The sequence below is a fragment of the Protomyctophum bolini genome (genome assembly GCF_963924005.1).
Source record: "Protomyctophum bolini genome assembly, chromosome: 2".
In the NCBI taxonomy this organism is placed as follows: Eukaryota; Metazoa; Chordata; class Actinopteri; order Myctophiformes; family Myctophidae; genus Protomyctophum; species Protomyctophum bolini.
This window is the reverse complement of record NC_137863.1, coordinates 22,048,285-22,063,726: the sequence shown is the minus strand read 5'-3', so window position 1 is coordinate 22,063,726 and position 15,442 is coordinate 22,048,285. Positions and strand designations below refer to the sequence as shown.

Below are 15,442 nucleotides of genomic sequence, written 5' to 3'. Positions count from 1 at the left end.
AGCACGGGAGGGGGGTGTTAACAAATTAAAGTACGTTCAAGACTGCACGGAAGAAACAACAGAGGCGTTCCAAAAAGTGTACATTATGGAAAGAATTAGACGTTAAAATAATGTCGACTGCTTCCCACGAGGTCGGTACAGTATTAGATGCACTGTTTACACAGCTGTGCTGAGTGTGTTTGCCACAGTGTGGCAGGGCAGAGTTAACTCCTCCACAGATATCTCGCTGCCCAATTAGCAACCCAAGAGCTCTGCCATCTCTGCATCAGTCAAAGCTCTCGCCTGGGCTAATCAAAGGCCACTCTAGTCTCAACTTTCCTCCGGTCTCCAGTGTGAATGGTTGGGAGGCCAGGCCTGCGTCGTCGTGCTTTATCTTTCACCCAGCTGCTTCTTCAGAACACTCACAGCCTCGGACAGAGAAGTCAGTCAGAGAGTCCAGAGAATTTTGTTCCTTTTTTTTTTTTTTTTGCCGATAGAATTTCAGACACGAGCAAAATATGGAAAGGGGAAGAAAGAGAGGGAGTCAAGTACATGGAGGGGTTTAGCGCTTTCCCCTAATTGCCTATAGTCTCTCTGGGGTGTGTATGTGCATGTGTGCGTGCGCGATGCAGCCACTGCTGCTATTTGCGCTTATTGCCTGCTACTGTGTGTGTGTGTGGGCTGTGAGTGATAGCTCTGGAGCTGTGAATGATATCATTAGTGCGCTGTTGGTTTGGCTAACAAGCTGTAGTCTTCTGAGCGTGTAGGGAGAGTGAGATACAGGCTAGAAGGGCTATAGATGGAGCAGCAAGACCGTGGGAGGACACTTCTGTCATCCATTCTCTCTTTGAAGGGATGGTACTGTGTCTTATCATAGCCCGTCTAGTGTTGACATTCTCTCTTTGAAGGGATAGAACTGTGTCTTATCATAGCCTGTCTCTTTGAAGGGGTAGAACTGTGTCTTATCATAGCCTGTCTCTTTGAAGGGGTAGAACTGTGTCTTATCATAGCCTGCCTCTTTGAAGGGGTAGAACTGTGTCTTATAGCCTGTCTCTTTGAAGGGATAGTACTGTGTCTTATAGCCTGTCTCTTTGAAGGGATAGTACTGTGTCTTATAGCCTGTCTCTTTGAAGGGATAGTACTGTGTCTTATAGCCTGTCTCTTTGAAGGGATAGTACTGTGTCTTATAGCCTGTCTCTTTGAATGGGTAGAACTGTGTCTTATAGCCTGTCTCTTTGAAGGGATAGTACTGTGTCTTATCATAGCCTGTCTCTTTGAAGGGATAGTACTGTGTCTTATCATATAGCCTGTCTCTTTGAAGGGATAGTACTGTGTCTTATCATAGCCCGCCTAGTGTTGACAATCTCTATACATATGAAAGTTGTATAAGAGGTCTATTGACAATGTTAGGCTTCCCTCCTATGTCTATGGGCCTGTGTTAGTGTAAAAACATTGGTAAGTAAGTATTGTACATTGTTTTGCTACCATTTCCTATGACTAGGTTTGAGTGTAAAAACAAACATTGATGACAAAAGTGAGGACGCAAATTGTGATTGGCCAGAATGAGATGATAAGAGCGCCCCCCCACTTCACACGAGTGTGATTTTTATTATCTGAAATGTATGACCCAGTACAACACAATTATGTTAATCAAGCATTAGGGGCTATATTGTTCATAAACAAGTGTCCTACAAAATCGTAATGTGAACAGGTGTTCTAAAAATAACGATTTGAAAGATCCAAAGTCGGTTTTTTACTTGAATTGTGTTTCAATGAAAGAGAGATCAATGAAGCCACTGATTGATGGCCTAAAATGAATGCAACTGGTCCGCACTGTTGGTTGATGCTGCATGTCACTGTTGGTTGATGCTGCATGTCGTGGCCGTATAAGCGGCTTAGGGAGTACAAACACTGTGCCATCGAGGCTGTCTTTGTTTGCTCAGCCTCTTCCATTGATCTCTAAGCAGTGGAACCACCAGTATATCCAATGCAGTCCTCCTGACAGAATCATTTCCCTGTCACTAGACATAATCTCTTGTTCTCGTTGGGCTCATTGTTTAGTGGGTTGTCAGGAACAAGGGGGGGGGGGGGGGGGGAGTCGGGTCAGGTTGACGGGTCGGGTACAGATAATCAGCTCACGTCCAACAGTAATGTCACTCATTATTGCCTTTCCCATTTGAACCCGGACGCTGGTGATGTACTGGGGAGGGAGAGGACTGGGGAGGGAGAGGACTGGTGATGTACTGGGGAGGGAGAGGACTGGTGATGTACTGGGGAGGGAGAGGACTGGTGATGTACTGGGGAGGGAGAGGACTGGTGATGTACTGCATGGGGAGGGAGAGGACTGGTGATGTACTGGGGAGGGAGAGGACTGGTGATGTACTGGGGAGGGAGAGGACTGGTGATGTACTGCATGGGGAGGGAGAGGACTGGTGATGTACTGGGGAGGGAGAGGACTGGTGATGTACTGCATGGGGAGGGAGAGGACTGGTGATGTACTGGGGAGGGAGAGGACTGGTGATGTACTAGGGAGAGGACTGGTGATGTACTGGGGAGGGAGAGGACTGGTGATGTACTGGGGAGGGAGAGGACTGGTGATGTACTGGGGAGGGAGAGGACTGGTGATGTACTGGGGAGGGAGAGGACTGGTGATGTACTGGGGAGGGAGAGGCCTGGTGATGTACTGTGGAGGGAGAGGACTGGTGATGTACTGGGGAGGGAGAGGACTGTCTGGTGATGTACTGGGGAGGGAGAGGACTGTCTGGTGATGTACTGGGGAGGGAGAGGACTGGTGATGTACTGGGGAGGGAGAGGCCTGGTGATGTACTGTGGAGGGAGAGGATTGGTGATGTACTGGGGAGGGAGAGGCCTGGTGATGTACTGGGGAGGGAGAGGACTGGTGATGTACTGGGGAGGGAGAGGCCTGGTGATGTACTGGGGAGGGAGAGGCCTGGTGATGTACTGGGGAGGGAGAGGACTGGGGAGGGAGAGGCCTGGTGATGTACTGGGGAGGGAGAGGATTGTCTGGTGATGTACTGGGGAGGGAGAGGATTGTCTGGTGATGTACTGGGGAGGGAGAGGATTGTCTGGTGATGTACTGGGGAGGGAGAGGATTGTGTGATCAAACGGATTTATCCCATTTTGACCGGCTGCGACGCAATCTGTGTCATGTTATACCGTAGCTTTTTAACCCACTATAACCATTTTTTTTAACTTTAAGCTGATCGTGAAAATGTGTGCAAATCTTTAAATATATATTCTTTCACAGTGAACGTTTTTAACTGATATCTTTGCTTCTAGGAGGGGGGGTCCCTGGAACAACATATTTTCAGACAAAGGGGTCGGCAGCCAATTACATATAATTCTGGGGGTTCCGTGACATGAAATAGAAATAGTTTGAGAACAGCTGATATAACCACATAGGTCTCGGGTCTTAATCCATTTAGACCTGGGAACGATTCAACAAATACTATGTCAGTGGTTCTCAAACTATTCCATGTCAACGACCCCCAAAAATATATGTAATTGGCTGCCGACCCCCATCTGAAAATATGTTGTTCCAGGGACCCCCCAGAAGCAAAGATTTGAGTTAAAAACGCTCGCTCTGAAAAAATATCTATTCAAAGATTTGCACTACATTTTCACGATTATTCAAAAATAGCAGACCTACAAGCTTGTAGCGCGGCACTCAGTGCCGCACTATGAGCTTGTAGATCTGCTATTTTCCAATAGCTAAAGTATAACATATATATAGTAATGCTTAAAACACCAAAAGGGGTTCCCCGCCCAAAATGGGTTAATGGGTTATGTCAGTCACACACACACCGTGGTTTCCGATGACAGCCTCCTGCCAGTAGCAACACTGAATTATGGCGCGCGGGATATGAAACGACTAGTGTGCGAGTGTGTGGAACAGACTGCAGATAGCGGGCACAGCACAGCACAAGCCCCCGTGTGTGAATGAGTGACAAAGTGAGACAGAAGAAGGTGACGAGGAAGGTAGCTGGAGATGTGATAATTCTGAGATGTGTGGAGAGAGAGAGGGTGCCAGGGAACGGCATGGAGGGAGGGGAGGGCGGGGTGTTGCTGGGTCCCGTCTGTGAACCTTTTCCTGGCTGCCAGCCCCAGACAGACAGACAGACAGACAGACAGACAGACAGACAGACTCTGGCTGACACGACGTAACAGAAACCAGCAGCATGTTTTAACAGCAGCTTAAACAACCACCCGTCCATCTCTCTGAGATCTGTTCTCTTGGCTCCCTGGCCAAGGATGCACTGACTGGTCTGTAGCCCGCTGACTGGTCTGTAGCCTTCTGACTGATCTGTAGCCCGCTGACTGGTCTGTAGCCCGCTGACTGGTCTGTAGCCCGCTGACTGGTCTGTAGCCCGCTGACTGGTCTGTAGCATGCTGACTGGTCTGTAGCGACTGGTCTGTAGCCCTCTGACTGGTCTGTAGCCCTCTGACTGGTCTGTAGCCCTCTGACTGGTCTGTAGCCCGCTGACTGGTCTGTAGCATGCTGACTGGTCTGTAGCATGCTGACTGGTCTGTAGCCCACTGACTGGTCTGTAGCCCTCTGACTGGTCTGTAGCCCGCTGACTGGTCTGTAGCCCTCTGACTGGTCTGTAGCCCTCTGACTGGTCTGTAGCCCGCTGACTGGTCTGTAGCATGCTGACTGGTCTGTAGCATGCTGACTGGTCTGTAGCCCTCTGACTGGTCTGTAGCCCTCTGACTGGTCTGTAGCCCGCTGACTGGTCTGTAGCCCTCTGACTGGTCTGTAGCCCGCTGACTGGTCTGTAGCCCTCTGACTGGTCTGTAGCCCTCTGACTGGTCTGTAGCCCGCTGACTGGTCTGTAGCATGCTGACTGGTCTGACTGGTCATTAACAATAAAGAGACAATATGACGTAATGAGGCACATTATGATGTACATTTTCCCATCATTGTCAGTGGCGTTTACAAAACAAACATTGAACTAAAGACAAACATTAAACCTGTGTATAGGAGGGGCTAGCGCCCCTCAAAAGTTATGACACAGATGCAGTGTTTGTGGCAGCAAATTTCGATTTTAGTTTTAGTCATAGTCTCTTGAATAGTTTTAATTTAGTTTTAGTCACATTTTAGTCACCTGGATGTTTTAGTGTTAGTCTAGTTTTAGTCGACTAAATGTCATAATATGTTAGTCGATAGTAAATGTATTTTGGCAGGCCTTGATGCTGTCGTAATGACTGTTTTTACACTTGCTGAAAATAGCCGATCTACAAGCTCAAAACGCGTCGCAGCGTGTTTTTTTGTGAGCTATTTTCAGCTCCTAGTCCCTTCCTAACATTTTAGTCTAGTTTTTTGTTGACGAAATTGTCAATATATTTAGTCTTAGTTTTAGTCACCATAGCTCCAGTTTTCATTTAGTTTCCATTTACTTAGTGGAAAAAGGTAGTCGACGAACATGTTGCGTCTTTAGTTTTATAGTCGACGAAATCAACACTGCACAGATGCTTAGCCCGGGAATCAATGGGTCAATAATACGTTCTACGTCTCTCCTCCATGCAGAAGTATCAATGGGTCAATAATACGTTCTACGTCTCTCCTCCATGCAGGAGTATCAATGGGTCAATAATACGTTCTACGTCTCTCCTCTGTCCTCTCCTCCATGCAGAAGCCGTCGGAGAAGTGTCGCTATGCGGTGGGCAGCGTGCTGAGCGAGGGCGAGGACAAGCCGGACGAGGAGCTCCTAAAGCTTTACGAGCAGTATGGCTTCAAGGTGTTCTCCCTGCCCGAGGTGGCCCACGCCGTCACCGCCTGCTTCCCTTACACCACGCCCATCTCCCACGTCCTGGGCTCCTACAGGGTCTACCCCGAGCTGCAGGCCTACATACAGGTACGGCTGGCACCACTACACCTTTAACACCACTAGAGCGGTGCCCTGTGGGGCACCAGTACACGTTAAACTCTACTAGAGCGGTGCCCGTGGGGCACTGCCCAGGTACGGCTGGCACCACTACACGTTTAACACCACTAGAGCGGTGCCCTGTGGGGCACCAGTACACGTTTAACTGCACTAGAGCGGTCCCCCGTGGGGCACTGCCCAGATATGGCTGGCACCACTACACCTTTAACTCCACTAGAGCGGTGCCCGTGGGGCACTGCCCAGGTACGGCTGGCTGGCACCACTACACCTTTAACTCCACTTATACTTCTTTGTCAGGCATGCTCAAATATGGAGTTTATGCAGATGTCAGAATGAAGTCAGAAGTCGGTGGGACGAGTTATTTGTGTTTATTTGTATTTGTTGCATATAAGTTAAATGTTCTCAAATAGAAACTTTAAATAACGCTTAATGGTGGTTAAGATGTCGGTCAACAACATTGGTAATTGGTGGGTCTTACTAGGACTCTCCAAAATGGGCATTGTCATCATGGGTGGAGCTCTACCTTCAGCTGTCACCACTCCAGAGTCCAGACGTCCCCTCAGCATTCTGTATATACTGTGCTTGTAAACCTGCATCATGATCATAGCAACATGAATTCCCATTTGTTTTGGCTTCCTGTGTCTGCGCCCACCACAGAAAGATAGATTAATGTTTGCTCTGTTACCTCAGCCTTTCCGCAGTAAAAGAAGGAACCTTGTCAAATACAATTGCTACAGTTTGATTGTCGGCAAAACAAATTACAGTGGCATTGCATGTCTCGTCTCCAGCGATGATCGGGTTGTGAAATATGTGTTGGGTGTGTGTGAGGAACGTTGTCTTTTTGGGCTTAGGAGGACCTGGGATTCGCTACATTCTACCTTGTTTTTTTTATTGCCTTCCATATTCACAACTCCCACATCTTCTCGGCTCTTCCCTTGTCAAATAAGACTGTCATTATGGTGGTGTTGTTTAATTCATCACATGAACGGATAAGCTCTTTAAAAGCGATTTAAGAATAGATGAAGTGTTGGGAAATGAAGGTGCGTCTGTGACTGTCCTGTGGCCAGTATGCCGTGGCTTCATGTCCCCAGGACAGGCCTCAGAAAGCTATTGACATTTACTGATGACATTTACAGACATGGATCCATTTAGAGGCAACCCTCTGCATGAATAATGGCGTGTGCAAGACTGCGTGTGTGTGTGTGTGTGCGTCGTGTGTGTGTGTGTGTGTGTGTGTGTGTGCGCGTGTGTGCCGGTAGGACCTGAATTGGACACTGTAGTAGTTAGTTTCTGACATAATTTCCAACGTTTTGATCTCGTTAAGGGCTACTGTTAGTGGTACAGAAGTAACAAAACATCACTTATCACCAGTCAATGTACGGAGGTACCTTGTAATGTTAACTGATTGATTGAAAATTGTATTCACAGTTTGTAGAATGGGTACAGTTCAAACGAAAGCACAGGTCAATACAAAAACGGCTACTGACGATATAAGTTATAACCAGAAAAAGCATTAAGACGCACAAACGGGACGGACCAAGGCGAATATATATATTCAAGTCTGAACGCAGCTCATTTTAGTTGACGCTGGTACAAACGATTTTTTAAACCTGATGATGTACTTCCACTTCGGTTCTTTGTAACCTTCTCCCAGAGGGCAGAACTACAAACTCTCCATTTAAAACATGGGTAACATCACTGACAATTTGTTTGAGCCTGTTTTAATGTAGCCATGCTCATAAATAGACTGCAGTGAGGGGAGTTGTCTTACCCCTGTGATCTTCCCTGCAGTTTGCAGCACCGATCTGAACAATTTGGACCTGAGAGATTACCGAACCAAACTGTGATACCAAACCTGACCAGGCCTTCCAAGACTGCTCGATAGAACACTAACATGGCGATGGCCTCTTTGCGGCTGATATAGTCGTTTATGAAAAGGCAACTTGCTTAAAAGTTGTTCAAGTCATGGTAACAGTGGCAGTTTACCATGGCAGTGGCACTTGAGCTGTCCACGTGTTGTTGTTGTTGTGAGCACAGCGAAGGACAGCGTAGGGACACACACCACCAACAGGGACACACACCACCAACAGGGACACACACCACCAACAGGGACACACACCACCAATAGCAGCATCACACATTGGCTGTTGTTGGATATATGCCAGCATGTCAAAGCCAGGCGAGGTAAAGATAGTCCTTGCGTCCGAGGAGGCAAGCCGTTTCTGGAAAGCGGCAGCTGGTTGCATTGTTGACTTTTATCCTGGCCTGGTTCCACAGTTTCAGCCCTAGGTCTCAGAGATTATAAAGCTTCTTAGAAAATAATAAAAGAGAATTATATATTCATGTTACATTTCCAAATTATATTTAGTGTGGTTGCTATAGGCAACACACAGTTTTGTTCAGAGAAATATTTGCCAGCAATAAAAGTGAACCTGCTTTTTATTAAGTTTGCATCAAAGTGAAGCTTTTTCTCATGCTTCACACACTGTTGTCACTGTTGTCATGCTTCACACACTGTTGTCATGCTTCACACACTGTTGTCATGCTTCACACACTGTTGTCATGCTTCACACACTGTTGTCAGCTTCACACACTGTTGTCATGCTTCACACACTGTTGTCATGCTTCACACACTGTTGTCATGCTTCACACACTGTTGTCACTGTTGTCATGCTTCACATGACATCACAATACATAATATAAATGGTAAGACGGAATATTCAGTTCCCAATGGATTAATTGCATCTCGCGTCGGTGCAACCACTCTTGCAATTTCCCAGAATTGCACATTTCTATGTATTTCTCATGGTCAGGGATGGTCTTGTGGCTTGATCACCAAAGGAGGATTAGACTCTAGTCCCTATAGAGCGTCGCAGTCCCGCCCCGTTTCATGACCACGCCAGGCCCAGGAAATAATTCCCAATGCATTTCTCTCATAGACGTTTCAAAACGTATTTATTTAAAGACCTTATAAGCGTCCTCGAACAAAGCCAACTCGAGTTGTGACAAATCATGACAACAAACACAATATTTTGGACCAAACTAATAATTACAAAGAACAAAAGTGTTGTAACCTGCCGTTTTCTTCTTCTTTCTAATTATTTTGTTGTATATTTGTTGTCATGATTTGTCACTACAAGAGTTGGCTTTGTACGAGGCTTAAAATGTTTTTAAATAAATACTTTTTGAAATGTCTATGAGGAAAACGAACGGGGAATCATTTCCTGGGCCCTGGTAATAAAAATGAACGAGCTCCATCCCTAGGCGGGACTGCGACACTCTATATTTTGTGATGCGAAAAAAACGAATCTCATGTGTAATACCGTATGTTGTTCTACTACTACTACTACAGCCTAGAAATGCTACAATATCGATGAGAAACTTGATCTATAGTTATGCAATATTGAACTACGCACATCTAGTGTACTATAAGTAGGTAGCCTCGGGAATCGATGGTTCCCACGGGGCAGGCGTCTGTCTCCTGTTTCTGTAGCGTGATGTACAAGTACTTCCCTGAGCCGTGCTCCCTCTGGACTTGACGCTATAGTATGTCACAGGGATTTACCCCCAATCCTATCCGGCACATTATGCCAAGCAGGGAGGCATAATTGGGGCCCTTTTTATAGTCTTTGGTATGACCGGGCCTGGGGATTGAATTGAACCCCCTACGGCCTACGCTCTAACCACAAGGCCACTCAGCTGGTGTATTAGTATACTGGGGATACACCATTACACGGTTTAAATATCATTTTGCTTAATATTGAAAATCACGATTAATCATCACAATTATTGGTGAGTTGGTAACAGTGGTTGTGGGAAGTCTGCCTGCCTGTCTGTCTGTCTGTCTGCCTGCCTGTCTGTCTGTCTGTCTGTCTGTCTGTCTGTCTGTCTGTCTGTCTGCCTGCCTGCCTGTCTGCCTGCCTGTCTGTCTGTCTGTCTGTCTGCCTGCCTGCCTGTCTGCCTGCCTGCTTTTCCACACCTGATGAGATTTACATTTAGCATTTTCTTCAAAACACACACACACACACACACACACACACACACACACACACACACACACACACACACACACACACTTCTGCTACTACACTTTTTTGTGGTCCAAAACTCATACAAATTGGTGCACATTATCTCTGGAGTGTTCTCAAGATCTATCAGTCAGACTTTTCATATTTTCGGCTATAATTGGCATCCACAATTTGCATGTCAGAGGGACCAGTTTTTTGGCAAAGAACAATGCCCCAAATTTTAATCACACATTGAGGGACCTTGCCTAGACAACCAAGCCTGCAGTATGGGTGCAAAAACTGTACTACTGCACTCACTTTATATTCAAGAGATATGATTATCTTCACCAAATTAGGCACAAATGTTCTCGTGCATTGTGAGAAGAGGATTGCACACTTCTAGTTTGCAGACGGGGGCAAGTCAAATTAGGTGATTGAATTAATTAAGTTGAACAATTACTGTACATAATAATTGTGAAACATAAAAACCATGATTTGTGATTTGTGCAGTCCAAATATACACACACCTTGTATATTATATTATATTATATTATATTATATTATATTATATTATATTATATTATATTATATTATATTATATTATATTATATTATATTATATTACTGCTGCCTATCAGTGCTATCCACCAGGAGAACCTAAAGAATCCCAAAGTGGGGTCCAGGGACCCCCAGGGGTCCTTGAGGGAGTTCCGGGGGATCCCCAGCTAAATGGACCCTTATGAGTCTGTAACTCTGAGAGTACAAATGGAACCAAATGGACCCTTATGAGTCTGTAACTCTGAGAGTGTACAAATGGAACCAAATGGACCCTTATGTGTCTGTAACTCTGAGAGTACAAATGGAACCAAATGGACCCTTATGAGTCTGTAACTCTGAGAGTACAAATGGAACCAAATGGACCCTTATGAGTCTGTAACTCTGAGAGTACAAATGGAACCAAATGGACCCTTATGAGTCTGTAACTCTGAGAGTGTACAAATGGAACCAAATGGACCCTTATGAGTCTGTAACTCTGAGAGTGTACAAATGGAACCAAATGGACCCTTATGAGTCTGTAACTCTGAGAGTGTACAAATGGAACCAAATGGACCCTAACCCCTAACAGGTTCATTGTGTTCCATTTATACACTCGGGTCCATTTGGTTCCATTTCTATACTCTCAGAGTTAGATTAACATTGATTTTACAATATAAATTGGGGGTCCCAGAGATAGAAATTACATTAAATGGTCCTTGAAATTAAACGGATTGAGAATCACTGCTAGAGTCCAAATCTTCTCTTTTGGGGGTCCTGGACATGAAAAGGTTTGGGAACCAGAGAACTACATAGAACCTTCACAGTCATTCTCTAGTCTACACAGATATGTATAGTGTGACATCACAGGTTGGGGACAGAACAAATCCCCCTCTCATTTGTCTTGCGATGTAGGAGACATCTGTGAATATGTGCCACTGACTGCGGAATAAACATTCCTAGCAATATCGGATTCCGGCGGGGACATTTTCTTGTGTTGCCATATTCAAGTCCCGTGCTATAGTCGTGTACGTTCAGGCAGTCTTTTATTGAATACTCTAATTCTAGTCGTATGTCAGTGCCTGAAAGATGAATATTTAGGCTCTTCTGAGGCAATAATAATAACACGGTTCTACTACGAGGCATTCGACTTGAATGCCGTGACAGGTCATTAAGGAGCCCACTTCCGCGGACGTGCTAATATACTACAGTAACACCCAGTAAGAGTGATGGAGTGGCTAGTTCCGTACAGTATGCATACCAGCTGTAGCTCCGCTAATGAATAATGGAGGCTAGTTTAGAGAGGGGCTGGTTCAGAGGCTGGCGTGAGGATGCACAAGGACTGTGTGTGTGTGTGTGTGTGTGTGTGTGTGTGTGTGTGTGTGTGTGTGTGTGTGTGTGTGTGTGTGTGTGTGTGTGTGTGTGTGTGTGTGTGTGTGTGTGTGTGTGTGTGTGTGTGATTAATTGAATACGCTTGTAGTATAAGGGGTTTACAAAGGCCCTCTGCGTGACATACTGTACTGTAGTGGAGCAGTGCTTCCCAAAACGGGGGTTCAAATTGCGTTGGGAGCTTGTAGCTCGGCTACTTTCACGACATTTATCTGTGGAGTCCAAACTAGATAAAGTGCCCCTCGGGGCACAGGTCTCCACCAGGGCAGGGCAGGTTGTGGCCTCCTGGTGGCGCTATAATAGGCTAATGTGAAAAGGGTGCCATTTCTTCTTACGCCTTAATTGGATGGCAATGATTTGAGGCATTTTGTTCCAAAAATGTGTTTTGCAAAAATCCATGAAAAGGGTGGGATATATTCCTCAGCCTAGTAGGAAAGTCTGTGAAAGATTTCACGTAAATTGCACGCTGTGTTCATGATTTGAGGCTTTTTGTTCAAAACTGGCCAATCCTACAAACTTTGATAGCCAATGTTAGCCAATTAGGATGGAATATGAAATATCGGACAGATCCGGTTTGAACACATGACTATAGAGATGGTGTGTAACGATTTGTGGGATTTCTGGACAGAATCTGGACGAGTAATATCAAAATATGTGTTTTTCAAAAGTCGGCCTCCTGGTGGCGCTATAACAGGACGTGCAAAACATACTCTCTCCCCATGCCTTTGGCCTGGTGGAGACAATAAATGTATCCTTGTGCTTGCCAGGGTGGGGGTCCTGAGAAGTTTGGGAACCCTCGCCGTCGAGGGATGCAACCATCAGCATCATCTCTTTCATTTATTATTACACAATATTTGGTGTAACAGGTACAGTCTACTTGCAGTAAAAGTGAGCTGGCTAGGTGACACGCAGTGTAACCTGCACTGAGTGGACAGGCAGTGTAACCTGCACTGAGTGGCCAGGCAGTGTAACCTGCACTGAGTGGCCAGGCAGTGACACAGATGAATAAGCTCACTGTCTGGACCCGTGTCTGTCCAGCCTTCAGTGCTGTGCGTAACACGGTACAGTACACACCGACTGTACTTCACTGTACTACAACATTCGTCTTATCTGCACGAACGTACCGTTGCAGAGCACAGAGTGATCGGAAGTTGCATTGGCACACGCCGTGCCGCGGCGCGAAGAGCCCTCGAATAAAACCACAAACTATACTGTGTTTATCTTTAAAGCTGTAATAGCTATACCCTTTAGGTTATGTTAGTGTGTTTAAGAGATAAGCCAAGGTACAGTACATACAGTACGCCGGCGGAGATGAGGCTATTAGACCACGGAGCAGAAGTGGAAAAAGTGTGAAAAAAAGGTGTGGTGCTGCACTTAACCTGTTCTGGACGGGAACCCCTGTTGGTGTTTTAAGCATCGTGTTATGCTTTAGCTATTGAAAAATAGCAGATCTACAAGCTAGTGCCGCGCTACGAGCTTGTAGGTCTACTATTATTTTTTGTTAATCTTTAAAATGTGGCGTAAATCTTTTGAATATATATTCTTTCACAGAACTAGTAAAACTCAAACCTTTGCTTCTGGGGGGGTGTCCCTGGAACAACATATTTTCAGATGGGGGTCTGTGGGCATATAATTCTGGGGGTCCTTGGTATGAAATATTTTGAAAACCACTGACATAGAAAACTGTCATGATTTAGAAGACATTTGTAGAATGGAACTTAGGTCTAAATGGGTTAACCTGTTCTCTACTGATGCAGGAGGTACAAATTGAGTGGTGAGTGAGAGAAACGGAGACTGATTGGTGGAGAAAAAGGAGCGGAAATGAAGAACTAAATGGAGAACATTCACACTATTGTTAACATGTCTTTTCAAGCCCTGCAATTAGGAGGAAGAAACAAGCAGCTATTTGGGGCTTATTTTGGGGGCTGACTCATACAAGTCTCTGTCTGTGGGCAAAAACAGGATAAGAAGTCTATTGCTCAGTCTATCTAGTAATCAATTTATCTTAATTTAGCATATCTAACGATCATCATCCCTCTTTCCCTTCATGTTCAGATATGTTGCGTTGCTGCTCTGTGCCGTTTACTGGTTCCATGGTTCCTTCTAGTATTGGCTGAGCTTTACTACTTGGGTCCCATTGCAATTAAAATGCAATTTATATTTGAATATAAACATAAACCACACATTTTATTTGTTATTCTTTTATACAATGTAGCCTATAAAGCTGAAATACATTTATGATAGTTACACATACAGTACTGCGGTAGGCACAGGATCACACACAGCCTGACCCTACCAAGGCTACACTGGCTACCCCCCAAAAAACAGACATACAAACTCAATACAATATCAATGCACTGCACAGCGTAATGGCGTTTCAACAGCTTATACTTATAGATCTGTTATTTTGGACACATAAACTATGAAGCCCCCGACGGAGTACCAGATTTTGGGGGGGAGTCAAATATAAGGTCTTTGTATATCCTACTCTGTCATTAGCCTATACTTAATTACCCTCCAGCCACTTTAGGGAGAACAGAAATATCCTATGTGAAGTGGCTATTAGCTCAAAAGACAGCTTCCTGTAATCCGCCACCGCACGTTTAAGTGAAAACCGCGTGCTTGAGCTACACCATTTGTCCTCCATTTGTGCTCCTAAGTGTCTCTGTGTGAATAATGCAAGGGCTAGGAGTCCAGCAGCCAGTCTTTAACACCGCAACGCTGGGTTTTCTACAGAGGGGGGGGGGGGGGGGCTTAGGTTTTTTTTTGTGTTAATCAGTGATCGTTATTGATGATGTGAAGGTGACCTCTCTCTCTCTGAACATATGCCTGTCCTCCAGTTGGGGGACTCTTTTCAAGAGCCCACCCCTCCCTCCACTCCTGAGATTCTGCTTCATGGTTTATTCACCTCATCTTCTCTCTGATGTTATTATTTGTTGAATTAAACCTCCTTCCAATTCCTTGAATTAAAAATTAAACATTTTGTTCTGCTTGTCCACAACATCTATATTTAATGCAGCGTTCTGATTGGGTTAGCCACTAGTGTAGAAACCTTTTGCACATCAGATTCCAGGTGTATCCAACCAGAAAACCAAGGTACGGATTTGGCCGTCGTCGTGGAATGAGTACCGTAGTAGTAATAGTGTGAATATTGGATGTGTCATTGTGTTACTGTAGATTGGAATTAATAACAGACTAGTGGGCAAATGGATCCTGAGCTAAGGGGCTTGCTTTGTCTGTCTTCTGTCTCGTAATTCGGTATAGCTTCTATTGTCGTCCCCATTCAAGTGGCAAGTTGTTCATTGTTTGTGTGTGTGATGTAGCGCTGCTAAAATACTTTCTCCCTATTGTAACCATATCCTGTTCCTGTCTGTTCCTGTAAGCGTCTGGCCTGGCATTGATAGCCAAATCTTGTTTTTTATTTTCTTTTAGCCAGGGTCCTCCTGACTATATTGCCATACTATAGCTCGTGAAGCATCCTACACTGTACGCTGACTGTATTCTGCTTATCATATTGTTGAGTCGTGCACCCTTTGGGTTTTTTCAACCATGGTTCATGTTTTAGGTTGTTATTGGATGCCTGAGGAAGGTCCGGAGGGACCGAAACGTTGCTTCATAAAAGAATACT

The 15,442-nt window shown here is 45.2% G+C and overlaps 1 protein-coding gene across 1 annotated transcript in view; it reads left to right on the top strand.

Annotated features, from left to right (window-relative positions):
• Positions 1–15,442, top strand: part of tex264a (testis expressed 264, ER-phagy receptor a) — a gene marked incomplete at its 3' end in the record, with an annotated part of 98,857 nt that overhangs the window by 16,426 nt on the left and 66,989 nt on the right. Inside the window, exon 2 of the mRNA XM_080787154.1 lies at positions 5,634–5,855. Coding sequence (XP_080643280.1) covers positions 5,634–5,855 — 222 coding nt within the window. The remainder of the gene's footprint in view (positions 1–5,633; positions 5,856–15,442) is intronic.